At 38.3% G+C, this 24827-nt stretch overlaps 1 protein-coding gene across 5 annotated transcripts in view; it reads left to right on the plus strand.

Annotated features, from left to right (window-relative positions):
* Window positions 1-24827, plus strand: part of Cab39l (calcium binding protein 39 like) — a 117503-nt gene that overhangs the window by 46817 nt on the left and 45859 nt on the right. For all 5 annotated transcript variants that reach the window (XM_060391104.1, XM_060391107.1, XM_060391105.1 and 2 more), the window contains 2 exons: window positions 3429-3570; window positions 6236-6400. In XM_060391104.1, the coding sequence (XP_060247087.1) occupies window positions 3469-3570; window positions 6236-6400 (267 nt within the window). In that variant the 5' untranslated portion in view covers window positions 3429-3468. The remainder of the gene's footprint in view (window positions 1-3428; window positions 3571-6235; window positions 6401-24827) is intronic.

Raw genomic sequence — 24827 nt, forward strand, 5'->3', positions numbered from 1 at the left:
CAATCCATTTGTGACCTAATTATGGAGCCTGGTGCAGTGCACATTCTGGCTGTGCCCAGGTGATCACCCCTCTTCCATGGGTTGAAGTGTGGCACAGCATAGGTGGGTGTTACCAGTCCTGGGATGAAATAGCTCCAGAGAAATTTTCTTGTCTCCAATTCAGTTCTTTCTACTTCTATCACTGTTTCTTTTCTTGGAGCTATTTGGGGTAGTTTGCTTTTTAACTTTTTTAATTCTTTTATTATTATTATTATTATTATCATTGTTATTATTATTATTATTCTCATGCAAATGAATTATAGTTTTAGAGTCACATCCTCCCACATATCCTGCCAAACAAATATAAAGGCTTCCTTTCAAGAATCTTTTTGTTTGTTTATTTTTGTTTTTCGAGACAGGGTTTCTCTGTGTTGCTCTAGCTATCCTGGAACTCAGACTGTAGACCAAGCTGGCCTCAAACTCACAAAGATCTGCCTGCCTCTGTCTCTCAAGTGCTGTGATTCAAGATGTGAGCCACTACTGCCTGGCTCCATTTTTTATTTTTAGTATTAATTTTGCCGAGCTGTTTGTGGGCTTGGTTCCATTTAATCTTTTTAGCTTTATATTTATAGATGTTGTTTATAATTTGTATGTACAGAAATAATGTTAGCAGGAGATTTAATTGTGAAGCTATAGATACTTTTCTTCCCAGAACCATGTCTATTTTCTTGTGGTTCTATAAGGGTCTGGCCAGTCTGAGGATATTTTTCTGTTATTGTTTTTAAAAGGCCATTCTGTTGGAATGTGCCTTTTGAAAGATGATTATTTGTTTCTTTTAAAAGCTACAAAACAAACTTAAATTTCTATCTTATCATTAATCTTTACTAGCAAAATCCTTGTAAGTGATGGAACTTAAATATTTTTCAGACAAGGCATGAGCCATTATATCTTTTTTATTGTGATTTTGTGCCCTGTTATCCTTTTGTAGTGGCTGACTTACCCTTTGCCATCAGTTTAAATTTTAAAATATTATCATTATCATTTTTTAACCTTTTCTGGCTTAACTTTATTTGATTTTACTTACCCTATTTTATTTATTTAAAAATAGAAAAGTGATAGTCACAAATATTAACCTCTGAATTTAGTCTATTTATCAAGACTAGATGGGAACTCAAGTATTGTTTTCCCAGTACTGGGAATGAACGGAGGGCGTTGTACACACTAGACTACTGAGCCATAGGCTAGCCTGTGCATGTATTTATGTAGCAAATGGTTCTAAGTCTCAGTTGGCTCACTGTTAAGTGAGCTCTGAGGTAAAGAGTGTGACTGCATGCACTAGGTACATATCAAACAGTGTCCAGTGTAAAGTCAGCAGTCAGGTTTGTGTGCAAAGGGGATGGGTGGCCTGGCCAATCTGATAAGAAATGGGCATTCGGGAAGTCTCTGCATTAGCTATCTGGGGTTCTGGAAGGTGGAATCCCAGAGCTTTATGACTTGAGGGAGTATCTTGATTTCCCTCAAAGTACGGGTTAATTATAAAATGTTATTACATGAATTTGATATAGCACTTATTTCAGTCAACAGTACCCTGAGATATTTTGGCAATGTTTCCAAAAAGGGCACTGTGCTAAGGGGTACTGATTTGTACTGTTGTGTCTCAAGTGTTTGCCCTTCCCATAGTCCAAAGGTCTAAAGAACAGAGAGGGGTTTTGCTTGTTCATGGCTCAGCAAGGTTCCTGTGCAGAACATGTAACTGATTGTTTGCATTTCTAAATCTTCTCTTGTACTGTTTTAAGGTCCAGAAGTACTTAGTTGAAATTCTAAGTGTTCTGGTTGTTTCCACTGGTGAAGTAAGACTGCAGAGAGAGAGAGAGAGAGAGAGAGAGAGAGAGAGAGAGAGAGAGAGAGAGCGATTATACATGCATTTGATATCTTTTAAAATTCTAGTGTGTTTATTTTTATGTACTTGAGAGTTTTGCCTGCACATACAAACTTTCCCTTGGACTCAAAGTTAGTAAGTTCCCCTCACACAGTCCCTGCCTTCATTGAGGAGCTTCTGAAAGCAGAAATGTTTTTAAATTTGCTGTTGTATTATCAGAGTTCAGAGCAGCTGTTTTGGTTTCTATTTAAATTATGTCTTCCACTGGAATTATTGATTGCAGGTAACAAATACTGGTGTTGTAACTTGAAGGAATTTATTGGATAATTATAAAGTAGCTCATGTGTCAGAGATTCTGGGAAAAGACTGGAAGTAGATAGGAATCTAGTGAGATGAGGAATTTGGTACAGTGTTCTAACACCGGGGGAGGGTGCTGCTGTCAATGGTGTGTTGTTTAGGTATAATAATAACTAATTACAATTATTGGACAAAATGAAAAATCTTTCATGTTTACTAATAAGGTGCTGATAAAATAAATTATAGCATATTTATATAATTAATATGATATTGTTATTAAAAATGTGGGCATAGGGCTGGTAAGGTATGGATTAAAACAGCCATACAAGCCTGATGATGTAGGTTCTGCCAAAAACCCATTGTGAAAGGAGAGAACTGACTCTTGAAATTTGTCTTCTGACCACCACATGTGCATTATGGCTTAAGCATGTTTATAATCCATGCACACATACACACACACATTTTACACATACATAAAAAATGAATAAGATAAAAATTTTAAATACTGTAGTAGAATTAATCATGCCTAGAGAATGATATTCAGGGTATAACACAGGAAAGTTGCCAAATATTATGCTTGATATTAGTCTAGTTTTGCATAAACATATGTTTATCTTTGTATGTGGAGAAACTGTAAAAGGAATATATATGAAGTGATAATCATCTCTGTGTGTTTGAGTCATAGGGACCTTTACTGTATTTGATCATATTTTTAGTACCTTGAAGTATTTTATTAAAAGATATAAATTAATGGCTATTCTTTTACTAGATGGACCCTTCCATTAGATTATAAGATTTGTTTCTCTTAGTGCAGTCAGGCAGTGACAGCCATTTCTCTAGTCTATGGAACAAGTATTGTCAGCCTCTAAAATTGACAACTTGCCTACTCTCCTTACCCTCCACCATGGCAGTGAGGATTTTAAGACTTAAATTGCAGTTTTGGATTGCTAGTATACTTGGTACAATACTTTTTCATATTGCTTTTTCACAGTAATATGAATCCTAGCCCTGTCTGTTTTAAAGACCAGTCTGTTCTCAATAAATACTCCCTATCTTTGTAAAATCCTTGTTTTTATAGAAAAATTACATCTTTCTTAAAATATTTTATATGTTTTTAAATTTAGTATCAAACTTGAAACTCAACTTGATAAGTTTAATGTTTTAAATTATTAAAGTGGTATTACTGAAAACTTTGTGCCACGATATAACAATTAGACATGTTAAAAGTTAAAAGTTACCATTTTATTTAACTTGGATTGTTTGTTCTTTTTAGCATTCCATATTGGAAGAAGCAATTTTTATATGAAAAAAAAATGCCTTTGTTTAGTAAATCACACAAAAATCCAGTAGAAATTGTGAAAATTTTGAAAGACAACCTGGCAATTTTGGAAAAGCAAGACAAAAAGTCAGACAAGGTATGTTTCAAAACAAAGCAATTGTTAAAATGTGTGTATCCCATGTAAAAGCTTAATGAAGAATTGTTAAGTCTGTTCCCTGTTATGTTCATAGGCAGGTAGGAACCATTGGGTTTGTTGTACTGAACCTTTGGTTTACTGTCCAGAGCCTCTGACTCACCCCAAGTCTCTGTAGATATCAAAGCTTCAAGATATATGTCCTTTATTGTTGTATTATGGGTGTGTGTGCTATAGTTATAATATTCTTCAATGACTAATTGCATCATTGTTAATAAGACAATTATTTATTATTAGCATTTTCTATTAGAAGAAGTGATTTTGATAGATGAAAAGAGTGCCTTTGTTTAGTAAATGGCACAAAAATCCATCAGAAATTATCAAGATTCTGAAAGACAACGTGGCCATTTTGGAAAAGGCAAGACAAAAAGACAGATGTGAAAGAAAGAATTGGCACACTTCATTTCACACTGAGGTCAGACCAAGTGAGTCTTCTTCATAGGGAGGGAGGATTATGTTTATCCTTCAGAAGGAATTTTAAGTCCTACATACTTGGTTTTATCTGCAGTGACTAGACTCAAAATAACCTGTTATAAATTAAAAGACCTTAGGGTCATAGTATACTTCTGTCCCAGTATGTGATAAAACCTTAAATCTTCAAAGGAATTGGAGAAATATCTTATTCTAATTCTGATATTCTTTGAGATATTGAGCCAAATTTTGATTCAAATGAAACTAAAATTAACCTTCATGAAGTATGACAAACAACAAAAGGAAAACAACTTGTTTTCATTTATAATTGGGAAACAGTTAATTAGGCACAGCACATCCACATTCATAGATTGTTGACAAAGATTCAGAGCAGAAGCACTTCTGTTCACTGCAAGCGACAAAGCACATTCCTCTGAGCTTTGGAGATACATTTAGGACTATCTGATGAGTAGGAAATAAGTATCTGCTAAGATCCTACAGTCCCACTAGCGGAGCCTGGGCACATTCTTGGACATGCACACAGGAGAAACGTGTGAGAATGTACACTGCATTGTAGTTCACAGCTTCTCAGTGAGAACAGCTCCCAGATCCACAAACAATAGGAACCAAGAAGTTGCAGCACCCGTGTGAGTGGAGCAGTAGAGATGCCAGCATCTCTATGATACAGGTCTTTTTAAATTTCAAAATTACAGGACTAGCTACAGCCATGTAACACAAAGGTAAGGAAAATACCGAAAAGTAAAACAGTCATTATTGTGGAAGTTAGATGACATTTTAACAAAATACATAATATTTTCAGCTATAAAAAGGCAAAGTTTATTTGTCCTCAGAGTTTTAGAAACTTGAGTCTGTGGTCTCTGCTCTGGAGCTGCTGGTAGGGACAGCATATCATGTGGGAAGCAAGTGACACAGGTAGGATGGAAAAGGAAAGAAAAAAAAAAAAGAAGATGATGTGGTCTACAATCTCATTCAAAAGCATATTTCCAGTGACTAGGAGAGACCTCCCATTAGGTCCTATTGCCTCCAGGACTGCCCCACTGAACACATAGGCTTTGGGGGAATATTTAAGCTGTATATTATTGTAATTTGTGAATTACAAAAAGGTAAAAAGGCACACTCACAGTGACAGGGTGCTGAAAATATGGTCTCTTGGCTTATGCTCACAATAGAGAAGTTTTCTTTATAATTATTTTTAAACTATAATAAGCTTCAAAATTTGATAAATGCCTTTTAAAAAGTAGTGCCATGCTGACATAAGTTATTGTTTTATAATTTGTCTTATTCCACTCGTTTTCTTCTCATTTTTGATTACTGTTATACTACAATAGAAAGTGAACCAAAATAACTTTTTTCCTAATTGAAATACAAATTGTTAAATATGTTAGGCTTTCTTTTGTCAACTGTACTAGTTTAATGAAAGTTTTCGAGATATTTCTCATATATAATTTCTCAACTCTGGGTTTTTATAATACACAAGATTGTGCAACCATCACCACTATCTAATTTGAGAACATTTCTACCATTCCCAGAAGAAATCCGCACCCATTAGTAGTCATTCCTCACACCCCACTCCCCAGGTTCTGACACTAATCCACATTCTGTCTCTGTGTATCTGCATAGTATTCCTGAACTGTAGTAAACTGCTCTAAGTTTTACAAATACAAAAAGTATGAGTGTGTAGAATGAATAAGTATGTCAAAGCTTATGAATTTTGACAACTTAGGATTTTATGCCTGAGCCATTAGAAGATCAAGACAGTAGGAATTCATTGAAAAACCTTAGCAAAAGACTTAAAGACTTGTAGCAGTTGGTAAGTCCTCAGTACACTCAACTTAATTTTCAAGAATACACTTTCTTTTTAGTTTCTACCAAGATTATGAATATCATTTGAGACTTTAGTTATATTGTCTAATAAGAAATATTAGGGATCTTTTCACATAAATTTTTGAAACATTTTTAAGATTAAAAAACAACAATACCTTACTATTATTTTTGTTGTTGCTACTATTTTTTTATTGCTAGGCAGAAAATGACCTTTGATTATAAATACACAAGACACAAGAAGTGTGTGTGTGTGTGTGTGTGTGTGTGTGTGTGTGTTGGGGGGAGCTGTGTGCTCCCTTAAAGCCTAAAGTTTGTATTCTTTTTAACTATTAACATACTTTCTGCTCACTAGGCCTCAGAAGAAGTGTCAAAGTCTCTGCAGGCAATGAAGGAAATTCTGTGTGGTACAAACGACAAGGAGCCCCCCACGGAAGCAGTGGCTCAGCTGGCACAGGAGCTCTACAGCAGTGGACTGCTGGTGACACTCATAGCTGACCTGCAGCTGATAGACTTTGAGGTGAAGGATCTATGCCAGGCTGTCCCTCCTATTTCTCAGGAGTAAATAATGAGTGTCCTTTTTGACCTGAAATGACTGATGCATGTCCTGGTTCTTAGCAGTAATAATGAGCACCCATACTTGACTTAAAACAGTTGATGTCCACATATGATATTAAACGGCTTTCATAAAGCCTTTACAGTAAGCAAAAAGACATACTGTAGTTAAGTTTTGTGCATCTGGGTTGATGACCACCACAAGAGATAAAAAGATAACAGTTACTGTGTACAAGGTACAATTTCATGCATACAGTTCATTTGTAGAACTACCTTTATGGCAAATATGTCATTATTCCTACCATTTTAAATTGTATTCACTTATTGGGGGTGTGTGTGGGTGTGTGTGTTTATGTGTCCTGGTCCACATGTGGAAGTCAGAGGACAACTCTTGGGAGTGGGTTCTTTCCTGACACCTTTTAGGATTAGGAAACCAAATTAGATTCATAGAACCTTTCCTCATTTAGCCATCTCACTGGCCCTATCCATCCCATGTTATAAATAAACAAACCAAGACTTAGGATTTTAAGTAATTTTCCCAAAGTCAAGAAATTACTAAGTGGGTGCTGGAGTTCAAAAACAGTATCTACCAAGCCTATTCTCATTAAAATATTATACCAAACTGATAATTTATTAATTACCAATATGGTAGTATGTTTTGACATCATTTTGAAAGCAGTTTAACCTAATTTCCTTAAACAGTTAGATAAAAAGAAGCAGTAAATATGCGTTATGTATTAATATAATTGCTATTCATCATTAATCATGTTACTAATATGCTATATTATATTTTGTTTATTATCTTATTTATTATAGTATATCTTACAGAATAGTGAATGATATAGACATAGGAACATTTGTGTGTTTACTGTTTAGGCAGTAGCCGTCTTGTTTTTCTTTCTTCCTTTCTTTTTACAAGTATACTTGGTAGTTCCAGGTAAGTGGTTCTTTCTCATTGATTTTTTTTTAGACACAAGATATGTACATTTTCTTAAGCAAATTGTTTTTAGTTTTATTCATAGACATGTAGAAGGAAATTATTTACAGTAATTCAACTGATAAAAGGTTAGGGTTCTAAGAATCTGAAATACTAACCATTGGCTTCCTGGATAGATTAGATGGATAGAAAAAGTATAGAGCAAGACTGGTGGAATTGTAAAATCTTATGTGTGTTGGAGAGGGCCTCAAAGGACCCAGACTTCAGCTCATTCTTCCTTTCAGATACCCTGACTGTCTTTCTCTCCCTTATCCTGTTTCCCTGTCTGAAATTTTCTAGTCCATAGTCTTTTCTTCTGTGTGCTTGGCTTGTTAATTCTCTTATTCCCATTTTTCTTTCAAACTGGCTATGCATGGAATCAAAGTATACTTTTTCAATGTTCATATACTTATTTTATTTGGTTTAAAATTAGATATCATGAACACAGTAGAAGCTTGGCGTAGTGGAAAATATTTAACTTGGTGATGCAATTGTCTAGAGTCCAGCCTTTCCTATTGATTGTACAGCTAGTAAATTAACTCTTTTAGCATAGATATTCTCATTTATATAGCCCAATGGCAGGAACTCACATCACTTTCATCATTATTAAAGTATATAAAAGACATGTACAAATGTTACATTATATAAAACTAAATATAAATGAAATGTTTTTAAAATGTCAGTATTTTCAATTCCTCTCCAACTTAAGTGAAATATAAACTGAATTGTTTTATTATAACCTGAAGCTTATCATTATTTACTATCATTATTATTATTATTATTATTATTATTATTATTATTGGTGGTGATGGTGTTGTGTGTGTTTGCAGGTGCATACATAACATAGCTTACATGTGGAGGGTAGATGACATCTTTCAGGAGTTGATTCTCTCTTCCTACCAGGGATGCAACTCAAGCACTTGCACTCACTGAACTATTTAACAGGCCCGTTTTTATTTGTTTTAGTTGTTGTTGGGCAGTAGTCTTGAATAAGAAAGAGTCTCCATTTTTTATTACAATTATATTTTTTGTCATATTTTGTATATTTACCTGAGAGTAGCCACACTGTAAGTTCTTATTACTATTGATTTGCTTGAATTAGTTAAAGATAAACCTAGTGTATAGTGGGATGCTGGAGGAAATATGTTAAGAGTGATTGTGCTTTGAAGACTCAGGGAAGATACAATATCAGCTACAGTGACAAAACAAGTTCAAAGTACTAAGAGTGATAGGAAGAATAAAAGCTCTGAGCATTAACAGCAGACATGCGGGGATTTCACAAAGGGCCCATCTCTAGACAAAGAAGTATAACCAGCTAATGCCTGCTAAGAAAAAGCAACCTTGTCTCTCTACCTAGTAAGCCACCTGAGCTACATAGTGATACACTGTTTTAAAACAACAAAAACAGAATGTCATTATGAGGTCATTGTTGTGATAACAAATAGCAAATAGTTCTTAACTTACATTCTTGTGGTAAAGCACAATGCCTACAACATAGCAGTGAATGAATGAGACACTCAAGTACATGCAGCTATCCTTCTCCCCCGAACCCTAGTAAATGAGTATTTTTTGCTTGAATGAATGGGTAAGAAACATTTAAGTTGAGGACAGTTAGATTTTTAGCATCCCGTCAACTGTACACAGTACTGTGAGGAAAGCTTTCTTCACCTGCTTACTGAAATGTGTTGCACACCTCTGAACTGCAGGCAAGGCCCAGCAGCCTGCAGCATTGTCTCTCAGCATAGGTAGCACTCGGAAGCCCCTTCTCTTTGAAGGTAGCTTGGGTGCTAGGACTGTGTTTCCTTCAGCTGAGCTACTGCTGAACAAAACTATGAGGTACCTGGAATTTTCGTTGGTGCATTCCTTCCTATCACCAGTGTTACATGGCACTTTGAACATGCTGTGCTGTGCCTACTTTTGGTCATATTCCTTCTAGCAGCCCTCTGAAAATGGGGCTAATTGAGTTGGTTGGTTGGTTGGTTGGTTGGTTGGTTGGTTGGTTGGTTGGTTGGTTGAATGTAGGGTAGAATAAAAGAAGGTATCCTAGCCAGTCATGATGGTGTACACTTATAACCTCACAATTAAGAAAGGAAGCTGAGATGAGAGAATCACATGTTCTAGGCTAGCTGGGGCTACTTAGAAAACTGTGTCGACGAGGGGTGGGGAGAGAAGTTTCAATAAGCTTTGTTTTTAAAGGGAATTAATAAATTGTTTAGTAGACAATTTAGGCTCTTTTGAGTGATAGTCATAGCATTTCTACAAATAAAACCCTCTCATGTGTGTGTCTTTGAAGAGCACAGCAGTCATTTGACTAGAATTTCTGATGTTTTTATAACTGGGAGGAAAAAAAATACTGTTTAGGGATGAGCTGCTGCTCTTGCCAGATAGCCCAGGGGAGGAAACATTCCTTGCAGAGAAAGAACAAAGCCATAACCTTTTGTTACAGTCCACCTTGTGGGTGTGAGGCAGGATGTATGCAGTCTCTGGGCAGTGACTAAAAGGAAAGCATCAGACTTAGATTCCCTTATGTGGAGAGCAGCGATAAGAAATAGGAGGGATTTCTTCTTCAGCAGAAGGCTAATAGGGTAAGTAAGAAATCGAGAAGCATTTGGGACAGGGAAAAAGATGGCTTGAGAACATCACCAAAGGAAAGAGTGTAAGGAAAAGGTGACTGGGTGGATTGAAGATGAGAAGTTGTTTCAGTGGGGCTGGCCTTCACCCTTGTTATCCCTGAGCTCTTAGAGGGACTGGTGTGAGCAGTGTATGCTGAGTGAAGGACACTGGATGTTGCTCTGCACTCAGCATGGTAAGACAATACCATATCTCTGGAGCAAGATAGCTAACAGGGTCTGAAACCTAGGAGCAGGTGGTTCAGCCCTTCCACTGACAGCAGTATTGTTTTCAGAAGCAGCGATAACACTCTGGACATCAGAAACTAACTCAGGGGTCTGCGTGACAGATTCATTTCTCCTTCCAGAATCCAGAAGAAAGTAATGGGGGAAGGAGGCAGTAGTGAAGAACTGTGCTCAATAAGTAATAGTTAAGAGACAGACCTGAGTTTAAAAAGGAAATTTCATTACTCAGCCATAAATTCTCATCTAATCCTTTAAGCCTTAACTTTGCTAACAGAAAAGAACCATGTGAGTTTATTATAAGGCCAAAGAAGGAAGGAAGAAAGGAAGAACCTATCTTTCCTGGGTTCCGAGAGACTGCTAGAAGCCCAGGGAAGCTGACACAGCTTTCCCTCCGGCAGCTCCAGACATTTCCTGTACCCCATTAGAACAGAGCCCCCTTTAGAGTAAGAACTGGAGCACAGGGAGGAATGGCTGCAAGCATATACTAGAGAATGCCCAAGACTGCAAGTTTGAGCGACACCCAGGTAGTAAATGGAGGAAAATAGGAGCCAGTAAGTTGAGAAGCAGTTAAACAGGAAGGGAAGAGCCACGTGATGTCCAGAGCAGTTGCCAGCATCTCAGTCAGGAACATCACAAAGAGTTGCTGAAAGTCAACTAAGCTTACAGGATTATCTGGAAGGCAATCCAGAGTCTAAGGACTGAGTCCTTGTTTTGTCCAGACAGAGGCCTTATGGACGATCCTGGAGTACAGATGAGGGACAGTGACCCCACACCCTGTTTGTGATGACATTGCTGACCTCTCAAGTACCAATAGGGGGATTGTGGCATGCTCTCTCATTTTGGGGAAACTTCAGTGAGCCCTTCACTAGAGATCACTAGAGTAAAGGATCCACTGGCACAAGGTCAGAGCCCTAGGATATGAATTTTCCATAAGCATTTCTGTACCTGCTTCCTGAGATTGCCCTAGGAGCCCCAGCCTCCAGCAGCAAAGATCAACCCCATACAGGGCTGCACATCCTCAAGACAGACAAATAGAAACTATTGTTTTCTCTGTGAAAAACAATGAAAAGCAGTGAAATAGTGTAACTGGTGGCTTCATCTTATTCCTTAATGCCAGCATTCAGGAGGAAGAAATACCTGAACTCTGTGAGTTGTAGGCCAGCCTTGTGTACATATTGACTGCTAGGCCAGGCAGCACAGTGAGACCCTGTCTTACAAAACAAAAAAATGGGACTTACGACTAAACTGTCAAGGCCTCTGTTATTGTGGGCTTGGGATCAAACTCAGAGCTCTGTGGTCCACATTTGGCCACTATTCAAGACACAGCCTTAGGTAACTTTATATTTTGTAATACATAGTATAAAGAGCTCAAGGAATTAAAAATATATTTCATGCCAGGTCATTTGCTTTCAAGGCAGGAATGCCTTGCCAAGCAGGGGTAGGTGAAAAGTCTAGTGTTCAGGCTAAATGAGAAAGCAGCCCAGAGTGGGAAAAAACTGCACTGGGATCTAGTGATCATTTCTTAATGTCAAGCTAGTAATCAAAGTGATATAAACTACTATCAACCAGAGTGGGTAAGCAAAGGAGCTTTGAGCCAAGAGTGAGGATTGCCACCTGAAAAGCCAGGGCTAAGTGCAATCTGCAGACTCAGTTTTATAGACCACAAGAACAAAAGAGTGACAGAGAACTGGTTAGTACAGCTTGGCTGGTTGGCAAGAGTAGCACAAGTTCCTGACTGCATGTTGCTCACTGGTGTTGCACATTCAAGGAAGGATCTGGTGATAAGCAGGAAGAAAGCCTTTTTCAAGCTGTTTATCATTCCCACAGTACCAACATCTCTACACAGAACCAGGGTGAACCAGTTAAAGTTGAGTTAACTAGATCATGAGATGGTGGAGTCTCAGAGGGTGCAGCTGCTGCCCCATCGTAACCCATGTCTACTGGGCCCAGCAGGGCTTCCAGACCCTCTTTTGTCTTATCTTCACCCCCACAGAAAGCCTCACAAAGCAGATGCCTAATCACCCTGTTCATCTGCTTCATAGTCCAAAATTTATGAAAATCTTTATCCCCTAAAAATAGTATCCTGTATGATATATATCATAAATAATATAAATAATAAAAATGTAATTTCTTTTAAAAATTAATTTTCATTTTTATTTCAGTTTATTTACATCCCAAGGGTGCCCCCTCCCTCCTCTCCTCCTAGTACCCCCTTCCTCACCTTTCCTCTTCCCCTCTCCCTTTTCCCCCAGAAAAGGGGAGCCCCCCCTACCCTCATCCCCTGAGGCCAGACAAGGAAGCCCTGTCAGGGGGAAGTGATCCAAAAGCAGACCATAGAGTCCATGGTAGAAACAGCACCCCTTCTCCCACTCAGCTTGCCAGGCATATAAAAACCAAGCTACCCTTGGGTCATATAACTGCAGGGGGCCTAGTTCCAGACCATGCATGATCCTTAGTTGATGTCTCAGTCTCTGTAAGCCCCCATGGGGCTTGGTTAGTTGTCTCTGTTGATGTTCTTGTGAGGTTCTTGTCCCCTCCAGGTCCTTCCACCTTTCCCCAACACTTCCACAGGACTCTCGAAGCTCCACCCCATGCTTGGCTGCAAGTCCCAGCATCTGTCCCGATCTGCTGCTGGTTGGAGTTTCCCAGACTACAGTCATGTTAGGCTCCTATCTGCAAGCAGAGCAGAGCATCATTAATAGTGTAGGGGGCTGGCTCTCTACCGTGGGGTGAGTCTCAGGTTGGACCAATTATTGATTGGACATTCCCTCAATCTCTGTTCCTTCTTTATCCCTGCACTTCTTGTAGGCAGGGTAATTTTTGGGTCAAAGGATTTGTTGGTGGATCGTTCCCCTCCTTCCACTGGTCCTGCCTGGCTAGGAGGTGATCACTTCAGTCTTCCTGTCCTCCCTGTTAGGAGTCTCAGCTAGAGTCACCTCCAAAGAGCCTACTCTATTGCAGGTCTCCAGCTTGACAAAGAGATGTCCCCCTCAGTTTCTCTTCTGGTTACTTAGCTTTGGGTCTGTGTACTATAGTATGATTGTCCTGTACTATAGGTCTAATATCCGCTTATAAGTGAGTATGTATATACCATGTGCATCTTTCTGGTTGTGGGTTACCTCACTCAGGATGATCTTTTCTAGTTCCATCCATTTGCCTGCAAATTTCATGATATCTTTATTTTAATAGCTAAGTAGTGTTCCATTGTTTAAATCTACCACAATTTCTGTGTCCATTCTTCAGTTGAGGGACATCTGGGTTGTTTCCAATTTCTGGCTCTTATGAATAAAGTAGCTATGAACATAGTAGAGCAAATGTCCTTGTTGTATGGTGGAGCATCTCTTGGGTATATGCCCAGTGGTATGGCTGGGTCTTGAGGTCGAACTATTTCCAATTTTCTAAGAAGGCACCATATTGATTTCCAGAGAGGTTGTACAAGTTTGCATTCCCACCGGCAATGGAGGAGTGTTCCCCTTTCTCCACATCCTCACCAGCATGTGCTGTCACTTGAGTTTTTATTCTTAGTCATTCTGATTGGTCTAAGATGGAATTTTAGAGTCGTTTTGATCTGCATTTCTCTGATGGCTAAGGACATTGAACAATTCTTTCAGTGCTTCTCAGCCATTCAAGATTCCTCTATTGTGAATTCTTGGTTTAGCTCTGTACCCCATTTTTAATTGGATTATTTGATTTGTTGATGTTTAATTTCTTTTTTTATTATTATTATTAGTTACATTTTATTAACTCTATATCCCGCTCCCTTATTCCCTCCCAATCCCACCCTCCCTCCCTCAGCTTCTCCCTGCCCCTTTCCAAGTCCACTGATTGGGGAGGACCTCCTCCCCTTTCCTCTGGTCCTGTTTTATCAGGTATCTTCAGGGCTGGCTGCGAAGTCCTCCTCTATGGCCTAGCAGAACTGCTTCTCCCTTCAGGGGTGGGGAGTCAAAGAGCCTGCCATTGAGTTCCTGTCAGAGATAGTCCCTGTTCCCCTTAATATGGGAAACCAATTGGTTATTGAGCTACCATGAGCTTCATCCAAGTAAAGGTTCTAGGTTATATCCATACATGGTCCTTGGTTAGAGAAACAGTTTCAGAAAAAACCCTGTGCCCAGATATATTTGGTCCTTGTGGGGCTCCTATCCTTTCCCTGTCATACTAACTCCCCTTCTGCCGAAGGTTTGGTTATGAGTCTTAGTATCTGTCTTAAAATGCTGCTTGGTAGGGTCTTTCAGATGCCTTCTGTGGTAGACTCCTGTCATATGTCCTATGCACATCTAATTTGTCTTTCTAAGTGAGGATTGATCATCTTACCTCATGTCTGCTTTCTTGTTTATCACCTTTAGGTGTATAGACTTCATTATGTTTATCATATCTTGTAGGTCTATATAAGGGAGTATATACCATGTTTGTCTTTCTCCTTCTGGGATACTTCACTCAGAATGATCTTTTCTAGATCCCACCATTTGCCTGCAAATTTCATAATTTCCTCATTTTTGATTGCTGAGTAGTATTCCATTGTGTAAAAGTACCACAATTTCTGTATCCATTCTTCCATTGATCAACCCAGATGTTTAGTTTCTTAAGTTCTTTGTATGTTTTAGATATTAGTCCTTTGTCTGATGTAGGGGTTGGTGATAGATCTTTTCCCAATCTGTAGACTGCCTTTTTGTTCTATTGACAGTGTCTTTTGACTTACAGAAGCTTCTCAGTTTCATGTTCCCATTTATTAATTGTTGGTCTCAGAGCCTGTGCTATTGGTGTTCTGTTCAGGAAGTTGTCTCCTATGCCAATGAGCTCCAGACTTTTCCCCACTTTGTCTTCTAATAGGTGTAGAGTCTCTGGTTTTATGTCAAGGTCTTTGATCCACTTGGACTTGAGTTTTGTGCAGGGTGATAAATATGAGTATTTGCATTTTTCTATATGCAGACATCCAGTTAGACCAGCACCATTTCTTTAAGATGCTTTCTTTTTTCCATTGTATTGTTTTGGCTTCTTTGTTGAAAATCAAGTGCCTTTAGGAATGTGGGTTTATTTCTGGGTCATCAGTTTGGTACTGTTGATCAACCTGTCTGTTTCTGTATCAATACCATGTAGTTTTTATTACTATTGCTCTGTAGTATAGCTTGGAATCAGGGATGTTGATACCACCAGAAGTTCTTTTATTGTACAGAATTATTTTGACTATCCTGGATTTTTTATTTTTCCATCCGAAACTGTTTGCTCTTTCCAGGTCTGTAAAGAATTGTGTTGGAATTTTGATGGGAATTGCATTGAATCTGTAGATGGCTTTTGGCAAGATGACCATTTTTACTATGTTAATCCTACCAATCAATAAGCATGGAAGACCTTTCCATCTTCTAAAATCTTCTTCATTTTCTTTCTTCAAAGACTTGAAGTTCTTTTCATACAGATCATTCATTTCCTTCTCCCATTTGGTTGTATTTTCTTGTATTTTTTTAAGGGAGTAACTCAGTTCTTTCACCTGTTTGCTTGGTTAGAGTTACACCAAGATACTTTATATTATTTATTGCTATTGTGAAGGATGTTGTTTCCCTAATTTCTTTCTTAGCCATTTTTTCCCTTGTGGAAAGGAGGGCTGCTGACTTTTTTGAGTTATTGCTCTAGCTAGAACTTCAAGTACCATATTGAAGAGATATGGTGCAAGTCTTGTCCCTGATTTTAGCGGGAAAGCTTTAAGTTTTTTAAATTTGATGTTGGCTTGCTGTATAGTGCCCTTATTGTGTTAGGTATGTGCCTTGTATCCCTGATCTTTCCAAGACTTTAAAAATGAAGTGGTTGGATTGGGTTCCTTTTCAGCATCTAATGGGATGATCATGTTTTTTATTTTTTTTTTTCTTTCAGTTTTCTTACATGGTGTATTACATTAATGGATTTTCATATGTTGAACCATCCCAAAATTTCTGGGATGAAGCCTACTTGATCATGATATTTTTGATGTATTCCTGGATTCAGTTTGCAATTATTTTATTGAGCATTTTTGCATCAATGTTCATAAGGGAGATTGGTCTGAAATTCTCTTTCTTTGTTGGGTCTTTGTGTGGTTTAGGTATCAAGATGACTGTACCTTCATAAAATGAGTTTGACAATGTCCCTTCTGTGTCTGTATTGTGGAATAGTTTGAGGAGTATTGGTATTAGTTCTTCTTTGAAAGACTGGTAGAATTCTGTTAAAATCATCTGGCCCAGGGCTCTTTTTGATTGGAGGATTTTGATGACTGCTTCTATTTTCTTAGGGGTTATAGGTTTATTTAAACTGTTAACCTGATCTTGATTTAACTTTGGTAAGTGGAATCTATCAAGAAAATCATCCATTTCATTTAGATTTTCCAATTTTGTGGTTTATAAGTTTTTGAAGTATAATTTAAATGATTCTTTGGATTTTCTTGGTGTCTGTTGTTGTATCCCCCTTTTCTTTTTTTTTTTTTTCTTTTTTTCTTTTTTTTTTTTTTCAATGCAGTTTATTCAGGAACATTGAACAATCCTCGGACCCCGGGGAAAGCCAGCCCACAGCTTAAATAGCCTCTGGGTAGCCAACCCAGGCGTGCCACGGGGGCAATGCAGATAGGTCCACATACATGGAAGCAAGCCAGATCCTCGGCCTTAGCCAAATGTGGAGTTGTTCGTGACAGAGAGCACTCACCATCGGGAAGGTGGAAGGCGGAAACCAGCTCCATCTTTAAGGCATAGCATTCCGCAGCTCTCTACAGTTCCCTCTTTTTGTTTTAGACGCATCAGGCAAGAGTAGAGGTCTGATCTCTGATATTAGAAATAAATTGGGACTTTGTACAGATGTTCATTTAGGTGTCATCCACCCAAAGAGCATCGGACCCGTCCGATACCTTTTTCTCAGAGGCGGGACCTGGGGCATCAACCCGCATGCAATCAGACATGCTCTTCTCTGGGTCCAAAGCGGCTGACCCTGAGTGCAGTGCTTAGCCTCGTATCCTGAGCGTATCATTTTAGCTTTTTATGGTATCCAACCATGCTTGGGGAGAATGTCCTGCTTCAATGGCTGTAAAGGCCTGAATGATCCCCCTTTTCATTTCTGATTTTATTAATTCGGATACTCTCCCTCTGTATTTTAGTTAGTTTGGCTAAGGAGTTCTTTATCTTGTTGATTTTTCTCAAAAAAAAAAAAAAACTCTTGGTTTTGTTGATTCTCTATATTGTTTTCTTTATTTCTAAGTTATTGATTTCAGCCCTGGGTTTATTTCCTGCCATTGAGTCATCTTGGGTGTGTTTTCTTCCTTTTTTTCTAGAGCTCTCAGGGGAGATGTTGAGTTCTTAGTCTAGGCTCTTTTCACTTTCTTTATGAAGGCACACAGAGCTATGAAGTTTAATCTTAGCAGTGCTTTCACTGTGTCCCATAAGTTTGTGTATGTTGTGCCTTCATTTTCATTGAATTATAGAAAGTATTTAATGTCTTTATTTCATCCTTGACCCAGTGGTCATTAAGTAGAGAGTTGTTCAATTTCCATGAGTTTATAGAACTGTTTTTGCTGTTGTTGAAGTCTAGCTTTAATCCATTATAGTCTGATAGAACACAACGTGTTATTCAATTTTTGTGTGTGTGTGTGTTTGTTGATGCTTGCTTTTTGTCCAAGTATGTGCTCAATTTTGGAGAAGGTTCCATGAGGTACTGAGAAGAAGGTATATTCTTTTGTGTTTGGATGGAATGTTCTGTCAATATCTGTTAGGTCCAATTGACTCATAATTTCAGCTAATTTTGTTATTTCTCCATTTAGTTTCCATCTGTTTCAGAGGTGTGTTGAAGCCTCCTACTGTTACTGTGTGGAGTTTAATGTGTGAATTAAGCTTTAGTAATGTTTCTTTTACAAATGTGTGTACCCTTATTTGGGTCATATGTGTTCAAATTTGAGACATCATCTTGGTCAATTTTTCCTTTGATGAGTATGAAATGCCCTTCCCCATCTCTTTTGATTAATTTTGGTTGAAAGTCTATTTTATTAGATATTAGAATAGATACTCCTGCTTGTTTCTTGGGTCCACTTGCTTGGAAAACCCTTTTCCAGCCCTTATTCTGAGTTAATGACTATTATTATTGTTGAGGTGTGTTTTCTGTATGCAATAGGGTGATGGGTCCTGTTTATGTATCTGTTCTGTTAGCCTGCATCTTTTTATTGGGGTGTTGAGCCCATTGATGTTGAGAGATATTATTAATGAGCAGTCGTTATTTCCTGTTATTTTGATGTTGGTTTTGGTAGAGTGTGTGTGAGTGCTTCCTTTCTTTTGGTTTTGCAGCTGTGGGATTATTTGTTCCTGTTTTTTTCTGGGTGTAGTTGGCCTCCTTGGGTTCCTTTTAGTATCTTCTGTAGGGCTGGGTTTGTGGTTAGGTACTGTTTAAACTTGTTTTTGTTATGGAATATCTTCTCTTCTCCATCTATGGTGATTGAAAGTTTTGCTGGGTATAGTATTCTAAGTTGACATCTGTACTTTCTTAGTGTCTGCATGACATCTGTCCTAGCCCTTCTGGCTTTCATAGTCTCTGCTGAAAAGTCAGGCATAATTCTGATAGGTTTGCCTTTATATGTGACTTTGCCTTTTTCTTGTGCAGCTTTTAATATTCTCTGTTTGTTCTGTACATTTAGTGTCTTGATTATTATCTGACTGGATGATTTTCTATTCTGGTTCAGTCTATTTTGTGTTCTGTAGGCTTCTTTAGTGTTTATAGGCATTTCTTTAGGTTGGGGAAGTTTTCTTTTATGATTTTGTTGAAAATATTTTCTGGGTCTTGGAGTTTGGAGTCTTCTTCTTCTATTCCTGTTATTCTTAGGTTTGGTCTTTTCATATTGTCCCAGAGTTCTCAGATGTTTTATGTCAGGAACGTTTTAGATTTAACATTTTCTTGACTGATGTATCGATTTCTTCAATCATATCTTCTACACCTGAGAATCTCTCTTCTGTCTTTTATATTTTGTTTTTGATGCTTGTGTCTGTAGTTCCTTTTCTCTTCCCTAGGTTTTCCATCTCCAGGTTTGCCTCAGATTGTGTTTTCTTTATTGCTTCTATTTCCATGTTTAGGTTCTGGACAGTTTTATTCATTTCCTTCTCCCATTTGGTTGTATTTTCTTGTATTTTTTTAAGGGAGTTACTCAGTTCTTTCACCTGTTTGATTTTATTTTCCTGTGTTTCTTTAAGGGAGTTATTCAATTTCTTCACCTGTTTGATTGTATTTTCCTGCAGTTCTTTTAGTTATTTATTTTCTTCTTTTAAGGCCTCTATCATTTTCATAACCTCAGATTTAAGATTGTTTTCTTGTTCTTCCGGTGTGATTGTTCCTCAGGACTTGCTGTGGTAGGATAGCTGGGGTGGTGTCATATGGCCCTGGGTTTTGTTGCTGATGTTCTTGTGCTGACCTCTAGCCATTCGGTTGACTCTTATTAGCAGGCTTGGTGGTGGTCTCTGGGGTTGTAAGTAGAGCTTGTGGTCCCAGATGGCCCCAGTCCTCTGATTTTACTGCTGCTCCCTGGTCCAGGCTGGTGTCTGGTACCTCAGATCAGGGTGGGTCCAGGGAATTGCTGCTCTCTGATCTGTTGGGTGCTCAGGGGAAGTGGAGCACAGAGGGCCTAGGGGAAACCTAGCCACTGTTGTTGGCAGGCTATGGCAATCCAGTAGATGGGGGAGGCAAGGAGGCGGGGAGGCTAGTACCTGCACCACCCTGATCCATGCTGGTCTCAGGGGCTGCAGATTGGGGTGGGTCTTGGGAAATGGTGCGGGCTGGGGAACTGTGGTATGGGGTGCGCAGGGTAAGTGGAGTACCTAAAAATATTATTTCTTTCGCCCTGTTTAAAGCCTTTCTTTCCTTTTGATTTTATTACTTTGAAAGGCTGAAATCATAAAGCCTGAAGGTCCAAGCCTTCCCTGTAGAGGTCAGAGGACAACTTGGTGGAGTCAGTTCTGTCCATCCAGCTCTACATGTGTTCTGGTAATTGAACTTGGGTCCTCATGCGAACACTTTACCAACCAAGATTTCTCTCCATTGACTAGGATCAGAAGGAAGGAAAAGAAGACCTCCCCTATTAATGAACTTGGGGAGGGGCATGCATGCAGAGGGTGGAGGAAGGGAGGGATTGGGATGGGACAGGAGGAGGGGGGGAGCCACAGGGGGATACAAAGTGAATAAAGTGTAATTAATAAAGAATTAAAAAAAAACGGTCGTAGTATCACATACTGTTCTAGTTAGTCTCTTTTGCTGCTGCTGTTATTTCTAACAGAATCTTGAGATAGAGTAATTCACCAGCAGTTATTTGCTGAATGAATGATTGAATGACATGTAAGGGAGTTCATTTGATTCACCATTTCTAGCTAAAATGTTAAAATGTTGAAGAACATGTCCAAGGACCAGTATTTTCTTATTTTGGTTAAGTACCTCATCCTAATTTCATTTCTCTAGGAAGTTGAAGGGACCTAGTCCTGACCTGGAGGGGGAAAGGAGACCAGTGTCCTGAGGTGACTAATCTGTCCCTTCAAGAAAAGTATTAACCCATCCATCAGGCCTCTGGCCTCTTGATTAGCACCCCAACAGTCCTCATCTCCCAGCACCCACTATTTCTGAAGCTTCAGCATGAGTCTGTCGGCACAAGCCATGGCAGCTCTAATTTACAACCATAGCAGTCATCCTTTTTAGTGCATTGGTCTGTAGTGGAGGATAATTATAACATCTGAAAAGTTTCTCCTTCCCTTGGCTAATTAGCTTCTTTTCCTACCCCCAGCTTCCTTCAGTAGTCATGTTTCCACACACCTCTAGCCCTGTTTTTGTTTGTTTGTTTCCCCATTTTTACCTGCACAGAAAAATCAGATAAGAACAAGCTGTGTGTAGCCCTTTTGAGTCTGGCTTGATGTAGGAGAAACCTGAAGTAGTAAAATTGATGGTATAAAGGATTTACTAATAAACTTGCTTAGGAAACATGAAGCTATGCAAAGTAGAATTTACCTAAGGAGTGCTACCTCTTATGTGACTGAAATATTAATATTAATATTAATTCTGTAACATTCTTACTCAGTGATTACACGTGAGATTCACCTCAGCCATTGACCAGGATATTGTTTCTTATTGATGGATTCATTGTATGGATACTGCATAGGCCATTTATCTACTCCTTACGTGGGGGATACTTGGTATGTTTCCAGTTTTATAATTTGTAAGTAAATTCTGAATATCTACTTGTGTATAGTTTGTTTTTTAAAATGAAAACAGAATTTGTTTCACCTAAAGTACCCACGAGTTAGATTTTTGGAAGTTGCTATCTTGTTCTTTTAACATTAGCCATTTGGGTGCTAGTGTTATCTCACTGCCATTTTACTTTGCAGTTTCTTAATAACTAATCACACTGAGTTTCCTTTCATATTTATTTACTACCTTATCTGCTACAAAGTGGAGTTGTTTTGTCTTCAATAGCTACATTTTGAGAATTTTAAAAAATAGTTTTAATTTTACTTGTTTGTGTGCATATGCATCATGTATGTGTATGTGGACATGCGTGTGACAGCATTTGTGTGGAGGCCAGAGGACAGAGGAATTTATTCTCTCTTTCCACTTTTGTGGGGTTTCTAAGGATCCAGCTCAGGTCATCAGGCTTCCCAGCAGGCTCTTTACATGCCGAACCATCCTGCTGGCCCAGAATTCTTTATGTGTGTTTTATGTACAAGTCAGTGCCCAGAATTTTAAAGCAAACATTTTTTAACCTCCTCCTCTCCTTTCTTGTCTCTGCACTTACCAGCAGTTACTTTTGGTTATTTAAATTCTTTTCTCATTTTCTTGCTTTTTTCAGTTGACACACTCTCACATGTTGTACATTAATTTGTTAAACAAATAACTGCTGAGCTTTTATAAATTTGCCAGCTAATAAATGCTTCTTCAGACTGAAAAATCTATTAACTATATGCTGTGTAATCATAATTTTTGCAGCAATTTTTGGTTCATTTATGAATATGCTTTCCTTGTAATCAACAATTTTGGTGGTTTTCTATTTTCTACTTCTCTGACTGCTTCTGCCTTCCCATTTTCATTACTCCTCTGTATCTGGACCCTCTGGTCTGCTTTAAGAAATGGTTTCTGGTAGCAGGACTTATTCCTGTTACCCACAGCGGCTCCCTCTGCCTCAGCACACGTTTGCTAATGAACTAGAAGAATACTCTCCTCTGTGTGAAAGTTGGATGGAATTCGGTGGCACTTCATTGCTGCTGTTCACTGGAATGCCATGTGGAAATGTTCTTGTGGCATTTTACTGGGAGGCATGAAAAACACAGTCTTGTGACATTTCAAACAGGGCTGGTATTTATTCTGCAATATTTCCCTGTAGAGTCTAGGAAGATTTAAATACCACAGAACTACTTTTATTTAAAACTATGTTTATGCTTACAGATGTGCCTCTTTTGTAGAACAAATATAAATCCTCATAAATGAGATTCAGGCTGTATGAACATTTTTGAAGATTTTAAAATAATAGCAGCAACTTATTCTAAAGACTATCCTTCTCATACTAGGGTAGCTGAGACAGAGCCTGTGCATACTGAGCAAGTCCCCTTTCCTGGGTTCATCATAGGGTTACAAGATTAATTTCCTACTTTTTTATTAAAATTTTCATTTGGGAATGGTGGTTTTCCTTTAAAGGAAGAAATAATTTGATTTTATAGTACCAGCTTTCTATTTCCTTGTCTCTTCCATCCCCTAAATCAACCAACCCCAACTCCTTAATTTTTCTAGTTTCTTTTCTTCTTTTGCCCTAATTTCTTAGTATTTTTCTCTGTGAAAGAAAATGATAGCAATGGAAAGCTGTAGCTATTTCATATATTTAATCATTGCTGACATTTTGATGTTCCAATTTCTTATCTCTACCAAGTTGTTAGACTACATTTTTTTATTACATCTATTTGTACTGTGTGTGCCATAGCCAGGGCATGGAGATCAGAGGACAGTTTGCAGAGTTTGGTTCTCTCCTTCCACTTTGTGAGTCCAAGGACTGAGATCAAATTGTCAGGCTGGATAGACACATTCATTGTTGCTAATGTTTTTGCTTTGTTGTTGTTGTTGTTGTTGTTGTTTTGTCTTGTTTTGTTTCCTTGAGACAAAGTCTCACTGTATAGCCCACATTCCTATGAAACTCACTGTGTATCCCAGGGGAATCTTGACATGATGACAATCCTCCTGCCTCAACCTCCTGAGTGCTAGGATTGCAGATGTGAGCTTACCCTACCCAGAAGTTGTTACCAACTCTGTTGTAGGAGCTGGGATAAAGTTCTTGTGTCTGTATAAAATGGATGCTGGCTAGCCTGCTCTACAGAGCAAGTTGTGGAACAGCCAAGGCTTTACAGAGAATCCCTGTCTTGGAAAAAACATAAGTGTGTGTTGGGGGAGGGGGGACATGCTGAGTTTTGTTATTCTTAAAAAAAAATCATCAACAAGGAAAAACGTGTTTTAAAATTTAAACCTTTTTGTTTTGAAATAATTGTTGATTACTAGCAGTTATAAGTAATAGTTCAGAGAAACTCCATGGATCTCACCGGCATTTCTTAAGGATAATGTCCTGTAAAACTAACACAGCCAGGATGTCTACACTGGTAACATGATAAAGTGGATCTTTTCCACTACCACAAAAATCTCCTTGTGCCACTTTCTAATTACACGCACTTGTATCCATCACCACATCCCTGACTTCTAGTTGTTCTAAACTAGACTGTTTTTCGTTCTGTGACTTGTTATTTCAAAAACCTCATATAGATGGAGCCATCTAGTGTGTAACATAGAAACTGGTTGTCGTAACAGAGACGATTCCTCAAGATGCATCGAATTTGTGTTTATGTATCTCTTTGGTTGCTGACTATTAAGTACTCTTTAGCAGAGATGACCACAGTTTGTTTAACCATTTAACAGCTAAAGAATTTATGGGTTGTTTCAAACCCTGGCTACCACACATTCATGTCCTTCTTTCCCCATCATGAACACTACAATGAAACTGTGTTCATGGGGTAGTTAGTTATTTTGTTTGTTTGTTTCTTTAAAAATTACTGAAATATTTCACCGATTGGCTATGCTATTCTAGATTTCCTTTTTAAATGTGTGTATTACCATTATTGTGTATATGTGTGTGTGCACACAGGCACACCTTGCCAACTCACTAGTGTGAAGGTCAACAACTTACAGGAGTTGGTTCCCTCCGTGGGTCCCAAGTATCCCAGTTCTATAGCAAGTGCATATATCTTTTGGCCCCTGAGCCATCTCACTGTCCCATGTTTTACATTTCCATCACAGTGTGAATGTGACTTTCTTCATTTTCACTAGCATTTCTTGTCTTTGGCTTACATTTCAGCCACTCTGATAGATCTGTCAGAATGAGGAATATATATCTCATTGTGGTTTCACCTGGTACTTCCTGAAGGTAATGATGTTCAAACATCTTTAATGTACCTGTTTTTAGCTATCTGGCTTCTTTGGTGAAATATCTTTTCATGTTTTTACCAATTAAGACTTTATCCTATAGATACTGATCTTTTGTCATAGATGTGGCTTGCAGTATTTTC

The sequence above is a fragment of the Meriones unguiculatus genome, chromosome 9, assembly GCF_030254825.1.
Source record: "Meriones unguiculatus strain TT.TT164.6M chromosome 9, Bangor_MerUng_6.1, whole genome shotgun sequence".
Taxonomy (NCBI): Eukaryota; Metazoa; Chordata; class Mammalia; order Rodentia; family Muridae; genus Meriones; species Meriones unguiculatus.